The sequence below is a fragment of the Otolemur garnettii genome, unplaced genomic scaffold, assembly GCF_000181295.1.
Source record: "Otolemur garnettii isolate 467f Iridium unplaced genomic scaffold, OtoGar3 scaffold00062, whole genome shotgun sequence".
NCBI classification, from domain to species: Eukaryota; Metazoa; Chordata; class Mammalia; order Primates; family Galagidae; genus Otolemur; species Otolemur garnettii.
The window spans coordinates 3,093,024-3,104,960 of NW_003852457.1; the positions used below are offsets into that span (position 1 = coordinate 3,093,024).

Genomic DNA, 11,937 nt, shown 5'->3' on the forward strand with positions numbered 1-11,937 from the left:
CCAGCCTCACCCCGGTCAGGACAGGTGAGACTTCCCAGCCTCACCATTCCTCGAGATGTACCTGGGGCACTGGGGACCCGAAGCTGGAGACAAGTTCTTGATGGAACCCTGTGCCTTTGGAGGGGGGTGATGGGAGTGCAGCCCTTCTGGGTGTGAGCTGAGTAAGGTGAGCCCAGGTGATTTCCAGGATCTTCTCTGCCTTCAAATTTCTGTAAACAGAAAGGTGGTGTGTGTGGTTCAGTTCTGACCAAGACACTCAAGGAAGACCCTGCCCAACACGTTCAATCTCTATGAGACTCATTTTCCTTATTTGTAAAGTGGAGATCATATGTGTTGAATGTGTGCGTCTACGCATCTGTACCCTTGGGGCACCGCAGAAGTTTTGAGACAGGCTGTGTTAGAGTCCTTTATCTCACTTCTATGAAACCATGTCCTTTCTGATTTACCCGTGCGAGTTTAACTTGCTTGGCTTATTGGCATTGTTGGAGGGGCATCGTTTATTTTCTTTGTACAATTTCTTTTGTTTTTTTTTTGGACAAAGTCTCACTCTGTTGCCCTGGGTAGAGTACAGTAGCATCATCATAGCTCAAGGTGACCTCAAACTCTTGGGCTCAAGAGATCTTCTTGCTCCTGCCTCAGTCTCCCAAGGAGCAAAGACTATGGCACCTACTACAATGCCTGACTTTTTTTCTTTTATTTTTGAGCTCAGGGGATCCACCTGCCTCATCCTCCCAGAGTGCTAGGATTACAGGCATGAACCGCTGCGCCTAGCTTGGAGGACATCATTTTGTTTCCATTCATGAGATTTTATGTTTTCTGATTTTATGCATCTGAAAACTTTCATAATAGCCCATGTACTTTCATGACGCATATGTGTGTGTATATATATGTCATGTCTGTGCATCAACATGTATCTGATCTGTCTGTGTGTACACGTGACTGTGGAGAATGAGTGTGTGTGCTCGTGTGGGTCTTGTAACAGTTGGGGAGTGAGCAGAAGGAGGGAGGGCCAGGAAGCTCGCCAGCATTTGTGAAGCGCCGAGAACAGCTGAACTCTGCTGCTTGCTCGCCCTTGGCTTTGAGGCTCCCATCATGGTGTCTGTGCTGTAAGGGAAGCACGTCACAGAGGGCAAAGAAGCAGGGCTCAACATATTTTGGACGATAAGCAGACTTTCCAAGACAGTGAGTGCCGGGAAGTGTTTTCTTGGCCAGAGGAAAGGGCATGTGTAACAGCATGTGAGATCTGTTGTAATCAGCACCCTGAGGGCTGTTCTCACCTGCTTTTCAAGTTGAAGATTGTTTCCTTAGGCTTCCTTGTCAGGAGATTGAGTGGCTGTATCATTTTGCAGGTTGGTTTTATATGGATGCCACCAGTACGTAAGAATGCACCTTTACCTCTGACTGCCCAAGTATTTGCTAAAATGCCTACTACTGTCATAAGGTCGCTGAAGTTCATGATTTATCATTCATCTCTCCCCGATTCCACACCAATTCTCTAATCATGTTTGTTCTTGTCTTCCTAGGCTTGTGGCTCATGCAGAAATTGAAGAAATCTGGGTCTCTGCTGCAGCTGACCTTCAGGGATAATGCTGATTTGCGCAAATGTTTCCTTTACCAACTAAGCCAAAAAACAGGTGGGTGGTTTCCTCCACCGCTGCGTTCATGAGTTTGAGCTTGAGATCTAACTCCTGAGACAGGGAGTAGCTGTCATGCTCTGTGGGTTCACTCACCCAGGGCATAGTCAGCAGGCTGCAATGCAAAGGCTTTTTAACTCCTCAGGAAGCCATTGGCTCCCACAGAGACCTGCAAGGTGGGGCACCTGAGAGGAGAACCCAGGTGTGTCGGGGTCATCTTGACACACACAGGCTGTAGCTCCCACTGCCCATCAAGCTTTTAAGGTTCTGACTGCGCAGGCCCTGATCTGTGTGTCCGCTTCACCTGGGTGCTGCTCCTATAAACAGGCAGATGCCACATTGGCCAGTGGCACAGACTGTGCAGTGAGATACAGGGGCCGTTCTCAGGAAGGCCTGACCTGGCACCTGCACCTGTAACAGGGACGTGCACTATGTGTGGAGAGCCTTCCTGTGTCATGGGAATGCCCATGGAAGGCAGCAGGGGTCTCAATCAGCCGTGGGGTCTCCATGGCCAGTGAGGGACTAGGGCTGCTGATGGAGGGGCCAGCTCCGTCCTGCCAGCAAGCCCGCCTGGCCAGGGTCTGCTCCTTGGTTCAGTCTTTCATCGTTCTACAAACACTGGCCCAGTTCATACCCCTGCACCTCCGTGTTGAAATGCCCTCCTGCCAAACTGTTACAGGGCTGCAGTATTTTAAGAATGTTGTGCTGGTTGCTTCCCCTCAAGACCGTTACGTGCCATTCCATTCCGCCAGGATCGAGATGTGTAAAACGGCCCTCAAAGACAGACACACAGGTAAGCTGCATTTAATTATTTCTTAGGGAAAAAATTGTTAAATGTGAATTTATAAAATGGACTTTGTTAGGGACTCGTGGGCTCTGGGTGGTAGTGCCGTCTTTATCTCAGATCCCAGTGATGGGGTGGGCGTGGCTCATCAGTGTGTGTGCATGTACCTCGACGTCAGTGTCCCAGATGCTGCTATGTGATAAGTAGTCATGTGCTTATTGGATTAGGAAACTATGGTTCTGTCCTGTTGTGTGCCAGACACTGAAGGAGATGGCTGGGATGTAGAGTTCTGTGAGATAGGCCCATCCTTCAAGGATACCTTGTCTAGGTGGGAATCGGGCAAGCATGAGCAATGGCAGTATAATGTGTTGAGCCGAAAGATAAAAGAATGTGCAATGCCTGGATGGAGCACAGAAGGGACGAGGGCAGAGGGCAGTTAGGCAGAGATCCATGGAGATGACACCTGAGTGGGGCTGTGTGGGCTAGACAGCCAGGATAGGGACATTTCTGGTCCCCTTTTATTAATTTATTGAATATCAGATATTTTTATTATTTTTCTATTTTAGGTTGATATGAGGGTACAAATGTTTAGGTTACCTTGTTTTTATTTCTAAGGTAAAGTTCAAGTTGTAGTTGAGTTTTTCACCCAGGAGGTGCGCTCTATACCCCCACATTGTGCCCCATTAGGGGAGAGCACAGCAGTCCCCCTTCCTCTGCCCCTCCCCCCCTTCCACTTGAATTTAATTGTGCTTTTCTCTTGTGTGGGCATATAGTTGTCCATCTACTGGTTTCGTGTTAGTATTGAGTACATTGGATTCTTGCTTTTCTGTTCTCGTGATATTTTATTAAGGAGAATGTTCTTCACTTCTATCCAGGTTAATACAAAAGATGTAAAGTCTCCATTCCTTTTATGGCTGAATGGTATTCTAAGGTATACATATATGTCAGCTTATTAATCCACTCATGTTTTGATGGGCAGTTGGGTTGATTCCAACCTTGGCTGTTGTGAACTGAACTGTGATGAACATTCTAATGCAAATGTCTTATGGTAAATAAATTTTTTTCTTCTAGGTAGATACATTGTAATTGGATTGCAGGATCAAATGGAAGGTCTAATTTTGGCTCTTTGAGGATTCTCCATACTTCTTTCCATCTGGGCTGTATAATGTATATTATGTATATAATATACATAATATAATGTATATTAGTTTGCCATCCCACCAGTAGTGTAAAAGTGTTCCCTTCTCTCCACATCCACGCCAGTATCTGAAGCTTTGGGACTTTGTGAGGTGGACTTCTCTCTGGGTTTAGGTGATATCTCAGGGTGCTTTTGATTTGCATTTCTCTGACTACCAGAGACGAGGACCACTTTTTCATGTGTTTGTTGGCTATTTGTTTGTCTTTAGAGAAGTTTCTGTTCATGTCTCTTGCCCACTTATAAATGGAATTGTTTGCTCTTTTCTTATCGATTAGTTTGAGCTCTCTGTAGATTCTGGTTATTAGCCCTTTGTCAAATTCATACCATGCAAATATCTTCTCCCATTCTGAAGGGTGTCTGTTTGCTGTAGGTGTTGTACCCTTCGCTGTGCAGAAGCTTTTTGATCATGTACCATGCATTTATTTTTAGTGTTGTCAAAGGGGTCTTCTTTGTAAAATCTTTTCCCAGGCCAATGTTGAGTTTTCCTCACACTTTCTTTTAAAATTTTTATCATTTTGTGTCTTAAATTTAAATCTCTTATCCAGAAAGAGTCAATTTTTGTTAGTGGTGAGAGGCGCAGGTCTAGTTTCAGTCTTCTATGTGTGGCTAACCAGTTCTTCCAGCACCATTTATTGAATAGGGATTCTTTCCCCCAGTGTATGGTTTTCCTTGGTTTATTGAAGATCATACGGTAATATGTTTCTGGATTCATCTCTAGGTTCTCTATTCTATTCCATAGATCTTCATCTTTAATTTGGTGCCACTGTAGACTTACAGTATAATCTGAAGTCTAGTAATGTAAAAAAAGAACTTTTGAAACCAATAGCGATTTCAGCAGAAAGAGATTTGGTTGTGTGGTCAAGTAATCACCACATGTTAATGACTTTTGTTTTTAATAAGCAATCTGCTGACTTTTATTGCATATGAAATTTAAACCAATTACCGAATTGATGTAACAAAAATATGCCTATTCCCATGTATTGGCAACATTCATGCATTCTTCTTCTTATTATATAGGATTCATATTCATCATTTAAAGGGTACATAATTATTTAGTCCATGATTATTTTAACCATTTCTTTGTTGTTGGATTTTGGCTGATTTTCATTTTCCCTCAGAAAAGAACATTTCATGCATAAAATTTTTATGGCATGACAACCTGTTAGCATATTATTAGCTATTGTAATGACTACTATTTAAAACATCAGTGGGCTCTTGGGAAGGCTCATACCCTTTATTTTAACCCCAAGGTCTTTTCAGTGGAATTGACATGGCTAAAAAGAAATTGTCACAACCAAATCCCTAATTATTTCAATTTTATGTTTCAACTTCCTTCAACTCAAAGCTCCTACCAGGATTCTGAAGAGGTAGAAAAAAAAAGGGAAAAAACAAAGGCTTCTGGCTTTGTGGGGAGTACAGCCACCCTTCTCAGCTTGGGAAAGCAGAGCTCCAAGGGGTCTCCCCTGCTGATGACTGGCGAGGTCAGGCAGACTGTCTGGGTCCATTCACATCCAGGGTGAGGCCACAGGAATGTTCAGCTCAGCGTAGGACTCGTCCCTCTCACCACAGGACCTGGGAGTACCATAGCAGCTTCATAAAACACATCTAGTTATGTGGACTGGGCTTATCTCATCACCTCTGATTACCGTCTCTCCAGTAAGTCAAAAGTAAAGCATCCTTTCAAGTTGTTACAAAGGGAAGCATCACAAGAATAGAAAAACAAGCATCCCATGCACTAAATGGAAGCCTGAGGGAGAAACTCAATTCAGCTTAAGTAGGAGCGAGGGGGTAAGGGGTTGAGTAAGTTCCCACCAGCAGGTGTAGTGCATGGTAGATGGCCCACCGCCTAGTGAAGGGCACAGCTGTGACTAAGACTGCAGCCTTTCCAAAGCAAATGATGTAACCTAATCATGTGTACCCTCATATTAATCTGAATATTTTTTTAAAAATAATAAACTATCCGCCAGATCATTACAGAAGGTGTCTCCATGTGATATAAAAATTGTCCTGAATAGTTTCACAAGAAGGACTAACAGTGGTCTGAGAGCTACAGATTGGTGACTGGATGTGCAAATGTGTTTATTGTTCAACAACTCAGTTTCACTGGGCGGCTTTAAGATCTCCACTTTTTGAGGCAAAATTGCAATTGGGTCATGTTCAGGTAAAAGAATGAGTCAATTCCAACACCTGATTGTGAAAATCAGCCAACAGAAAGGAAAGGAAATTGCATGTTCTTCCTCCTCCTGCCACCGAGCATGGGGGGAGCCGAGTGACGTGCGTGTGGCCTCTACAGTGTCTGCCCCAGGAAATGGCGGATCCACTTCTCTATTGAGATGTGTCTCCAGAAGTAAAACTTGCATCTCCAGGTCTTCCCTGGTACGCAAGGGCCTCCTTCTCTGATCCTGTAACAGGCCCAGTCCCACCCTCAGAAACACAAGGACCTCCTCAACCCTGTTCCGTGGTAGCTTCTAAGGTGCAGACCACAAAGCCACCGTGTGGAAGCCTCCTGTGGACCCACCACTATATCTGAGCAGACAAACAGAACTTGGATTTATTTCTTACTTATCTCACTGACATTAGGAGGAGGTTGGAAACTGGTCTATGCAGGTGTTCCCAGGAGCAGGATTCTGCCTCCCACCCACTGTCAGTCTCAGATCCCACTGCTAACTGCTGCACCAGCTTCACACCTCTCTTCCCTCCTTACAGGGCCAGTTTACGCGGAAATGATCAACAACCTGCTGGGCCCTCTGGTTGAAGCCAAGGACTGCACTTTAGTCCGACACAACGTGTTCCATGCCCTGCCCAACACTGCCAACACCCTGATCGGCCGTGCGGCCCACATCGCTGTGCTGGACTCTGAGCTCTTCCTAGAGAAGTTCTTCTTGGTGGCAGGACTCAACTACTTCAAGTAGCAGCTGTGAGGGAGCAGGCCTTGGTAACTCACCGGAGTGTTTATGATCAGTCCAGAGTGTTAGCTGAGACTTGCGTGTATAGACCTCACTACTCCAAGGTGGAGCTCCCTAGGATGGCAGTGAGGGGTGGAGGCTGGGTGGAACCCAACATTAGAGGTGCTTTTGGAGATTTGAGGAAGCCAAACAAAGAGTATAAATGCCAACAGACTCTGCTTGGATTTGTGTAGCCATCTGGAGTCTTGTTCAATATGCTTTCTAGGAAAAATATGAGGGTAAAAAAGTCCAGAATGTGTGTACTTGGAGTGGGTGAGCCCACCTTCTAAACCACCACTGGGTCACTGAAGGCTGCTCCAAGTATGATTGTCCAGTATGTCACTAGCTCATAGCTTTATCATTTTGATTAAATTAAGTGCACACAAGCATTCAGAACTCAGGTTAACCTCTGTGCAAAATTGGGACATAATTGTGTAAATAGAATCCTTAATAGATTCAAATTCACCACTTGTTGAGGACAGTGTGATGCCCATGTTCATATTCTCTCTTTCTGTTTTCAAAACAAGAGACAAAGGAATGCATTACAAACCCCAGCTCTGTTCCCTAACAGCAGCAAGTGGGGTGACTTACGGTAAGGAGGGATAAAGTGATGCTATAGGTAAGTACAGGTTGGTTACAAACACATCTCTAGGGAACACACAGTGGCTCCACCCACTTCCCCAGACTTTTTCTATGCATTTCTCTGCTCCATACTTTCTTTCTGTGATTTCTTCCATCTCTGTCTTTGGTGGGGAAAATTGAGTGAGACTGAACCTGGCAGAAGGGGTCACTGAAATTAATGCACGTTGTATGTGTATGAGGCTCCTGCTGGCACATCCAAAGAAATGCTATGTTAGCATTTGATGCAATTGCAAAAAAAAAAAAAATTAAAACCCTTAACAAGGCCAGCTGCTTCTCCTCTCCATGGAAGGAGAGAGTCATCTAGAGAGAGGGGAGCTGGGTTCAACCTCAGGGGAGCTCTAAGAAGGGTGCTGGTATTCTTTCAATAGAAATGTCTTCTTGCCTTAGGAAAATAAAGGGCTAGGGAAGGTCATCATTCATAACAACCAATAGCGAACAGGGACAAAAGTGAGGTCAGAGTGAAGAACAGCAGCCAGCCCGAAGATTCAAACTGTTACTGGTGAGTTAAGGGGAAGTTTCGAAAATGGCCAGGATGTTTACTACACTCTATGGGCTTAAGGAAGCCTAAAGAATCATTTAGCTGCACGGCGGAATGCGTGAGCCTGGGCCACAGGGATGAATAACAGGGAGGTGCGTCTGCTGGAGATGACAGTTCCTTCTTCTGCACAATAGTTATACAAATTTCATATAGGTGAGGGACTTTTTTAATCTTAAGTTTACAGTTGAACAATCTGCATCCCACAAGGTTGGGATGAGTTAGTCAAAACTACAGTCCTTCAAAAGTGCAGAAACTCATCTGGAAGCAGGTTCCCTGTCCAGCATCTGGACTGTGACTCTAGGTCACTGATGCCATGGTAACAAAGCCACGCGAATCTGGGCTCATGAGAATTTTAGATTCTTGCATGTGACTTGGCGAAACAAAGGCAGAACATGAGACAGGCAATTTATCAGATTACACGTGTGGATTAAAAAAAAAAACAAGTTTAGGGGAGAAAGGCGTGGGGAATCTGCAAGGGCAGACGTCCCCACAGTGGATTTAGGGTTTCTTCCTGGGTCTTTTCTGAAAGCTCGTTACATCCTGGTCTTAACACACATGGGGTCTCTAAGTCCTCGAGTCAGTGCTGGGCATGTACCCTGGCTATCATCAAAGTGCCACATGCATGCTGTGACCTGGGGACATGTGTTTCCTAGTCAGGTATCCCACAGTGCTGTGTTTTCTGGCCTGGACAAATCCCCACACTCAGCTGGGATCACAGCTTCCCCTTTCTGGACAAGTGACAGGCCCTGTCCGCTGATGGCACATTTCATGCTGTGTTTCCAATTCCCATCAACGTTTGTCATTCCCGGTCATCTGAAAGACCATGTAGCCAGCGGTTATGGAGCAGGATGGGTCTGACGATCATCATCTTTTCCAATAACCTGATGCCATTTTTAACTTCAATATGCCGTCTGGACATAGTGAGAACCCATGGCAATAAATGTCCAGCTGCGTGGTGCACCTCTTTTATACAGGGGTGTTGTGCTGTCTTTGTAAACGCTCTCTGGCCTCTGAGCATCTGTAATTGTGTAGAAAGTACATCTCTCTGTTGTAAATAAGGGTGTCAAGTGTCGTGTTCTCATGCCTCATTTGAAAAGGCTTTTTTATGTCTCTTTCTATTGAAGTATAGATATTTAATATATATATATACACACACATAAATATATAAATATATATATATAAAATGTAAAGCAGTAACATTCTATCATTGATTATAAAAATTATAGACAAAATGCCCGCCGAGATACTGGCCTAGTATGTTTTCATTCTCTGTCTAGTTTTAGGTTTTTTGTTTGTTTGTTTGTTTGTTTTAGTTTGTTTTTATGATTTCAGTCTCCCAAAATAGACATAAAAATTTCTAATATTGAAATTAACTGGGAATTTTGTTGTTTATGAGCCAAATAACATCCAGAGCATATTTGGACGTAAAGTCATCTTGGGGCACAATAAATACCTCCATGGCAGATCAAAAGCAGATGGAGAGCTATAAGCCTGGGGAAAGGGCAGAAAGAAGCACCTGCTGGTTTCTGCAGCTCACTGGTGTTTACTGAGCCCCTCATCCTGTGCCACATGGGAGCTCAGAGATGCAGCTCACAGTCTGCGTGCTCCAGGACCCCAAGGAAGATCGGCCCTGTGGTTGTGATGGGATCTGGGAGGACTCATGTGGAGGCACGGGCAGGTGCACGCTGGGCCTGGATGTCCTCTCCCTACTGCCTGGGGAAGGCCAGGAAGGGAGCCTTGAGAGGGAGACTTGAACGCTGAGACTTTTTGCTTTGCACAGCCAGTCACCACTATGACGCCCTTCCATTATTTCATTCATCCGTTCACTCCTGTCTGAAGTTGCCTTTGAGAGGGGCACATCCCTGTGTCTGTTGAACTTCTCATGAGAGAAGCTGGAACAAATGGCACCACAAACAGGTGGAGAGGAGGGAACCATGATTTGGTTTACATTCTTCTTTTTATGCATGGAAGCCATCAAGTGAAATGTCTTTATTGGTATGCAATGTGACCACACTGACATCTTTAGAGTATACAAATTTCCTACAGGGAAGGAACTTTCATAATTCTAAATTTATAGTCGAACAATTTGCAGCCCCACAAGATTGGGATGACTTAGTCAAAACTACAGTCCTTTATTCAGCTGCAAATATTTCCTGCCAGATCACCATAAATCAGGTGTTGGATATACAAGGAAAAGTAAAAATAATGTAAAATAAAAAGTCAGTTCTATTCTGAGGGAGTGTGTGTGCACAAGGGGAAGGTGGGCAGAGACCAGGTAGTCACAGGCATGCTGAGTGTGTCCGAGGCCAGGCTCAGGAAGAGCTCCCAGAGGGACAGTCAGGAGCTCACTCATGTAGCGTATGACCAGCAGAAGGTAACTAGACATAATATGTGACCCGTTTGCTTTTTTTCCTGCAAGGAAGAAACTACATTTAAAAGCGCTAGGACCTGGCAGAGGGTGTAGTTAGCCCTCACTCGTGGAAGACAGTGGCATATCTTTCTAAGCAGGTCGCTACTGAATTGAAAGCCTGAATTGAGGCATTTACAAGCCCCTAAATGTAATTGCACCCCCGCCCCCAAGCAGTTCGCTTTGGTTTCAAAGCAAACATTTCTGAGCACTGGCGATGAGCAAGACTGCTGGGTCTCAGCTGTGCACATGGTGTGAGAAGAGGTGTGGGCCTGGGGACGAATGCACGGAAGTCCAGTGATGCTTTCTTACGCTCTCCTGGAAGGTGTCCGCCTCAAGGATGTCCACGTCAGTGCCCTTCGTGAGGGTGGCTGTCGTTCTCCAGGGGACAGAGCCGAGCAGGGAGTGCTGGCACCTGGGTCGTATTTTGCTCATTTGTTTGTTCACTCGTTGTTTCTGTGTTTTACTGAACGTCTGTTTCCTGCTGGATTCCGTGTTGACCTATAGAGATTGGTGTAAGTCACACAGTCCTAAACTCTGAAAGGATCTGGGAGAAATAATAAAACTTGGGGTTTTCACTTTAACTGTTAGTATTTGATGTAAAATCACGAGATGGCAGAAGAGGAAAGCTGGACTGTCCCGTCCCCACTCATCTGATGTTTAGCAGCCTGAGCTGCGTTTGACAAGCGGGAGTCATTGTGGTGACATCAGACAATGGCACCTGTGTGTGTGCTCATTTATTTCTGTTGGAATATAGAGCTGCCACCATGAAAACTTTGAAAACGTTTGAGATGTCTTTTCCAGTCTGTCTGTGCCCCCTTCTCCTTTGTTTATTTATTTTACTTTTTTCTTTACTCCTTTTTAATTTTATTTTCCATGGCACCTGGGAACTGTGTGGATTGCAGTGATGTCTAAACAGAAATCACAGGGGCAGCCTGGAAAAGTGACCTCTCCCTGTGCTTCTGCCTCTCCGTGTTGAATGGGGATAACGCGCTTTTCAGTGTGCAAAACTCTGTACGTCACTTTTTAATGTGGGGGAAAACGATCCCAGTGACTTCTGTCACACAAAGACAAGCCCTCCATGTGTAAAACTATGCTTCTAGGCCCAGTGTAAATGTATGGATGTTTCTGGATGATGCTTTGTTCTCTATTAAACTAGATTATTTCCCTACTCTTGACCTCCTCTTTATTGCCAAATTATGAAGAGAGTGTGTGTCTTTGTGTCAAAGATACGCTTGTGATTCTGTGGTTTTGAAAACATTGTCATCTAGTCCAAAACTTCATCACAGAAACTTTAGAGATAGACCAATCTAGACTCTCGCATATCTAATTTTTAGCAAATGAAGGAGCAAAGGGATGGAAATAACCTGTAAAGTGCTCGAGTTTTATTTACCAAGGTTTTGCATATGTGATTGTCTTTAGTCCACAAAACACACGAATGGTGCTGGGGGAGTCAAGCCCCTTGCCAGGGTTCAACAGCTCAGCAATGGGGAGTCCCGATTCAGACCCCAAGTGGTCCTTTTATCCTTTATGCTACAATTTCTCTAACTATGTAATTATAGAAGTCATGCATCTTATTAACCTCAAAGCTGGGGTTCAACTCTGTGTCTTCCAAACCATAACCCCATGGGGCTTTATTGTTATTTTATATATTCTCGTATGAGACGCTTTCTATAACCAGTAAATTAGATATCAAAGGAAAACATTATTTGGTGACAAAGGTGGTTTGACAAAGCATTGTCAAGAGCGTAACTGGGTGATTGGCTCAACTGTGTAGGTCTCGGCTGGG

At 44.6% G+C, this 11,937-nt stretch overlaps 1 protein-coding gene across 1 annotated transcript in view; it reads left to right on the forward strand.

Moving 5' to 3' along the window:
• FAM135B (family with sequence similarity 135 member B) overlaps nucleotides 1-6,528 on the forward strand; it is a 283,763-nt gene extending 277,235 nt beyond the window's left edge. The window contains exons 19-21 of the mRNA XM_003792859.2: nucleotides 1,524-1,634; nucleotides 2,314-2,427; nucleotides 6,323-6,528. Coding sequence (XP_003792907.1) covers nucleotides 1,524-1,634; nucleotides 2,314-2,427; nucleotides 6,323-6,528 — 431 coding nt within the window. The remainder of the gene's footprint in view (nucleotides 1-1,523; nucleotides 1,635-2,313; nucleotides 2,428-6,322) is intronic.
• Nucleotides 6,529-11,937: the final 5,409 nt, after the last annotated feature.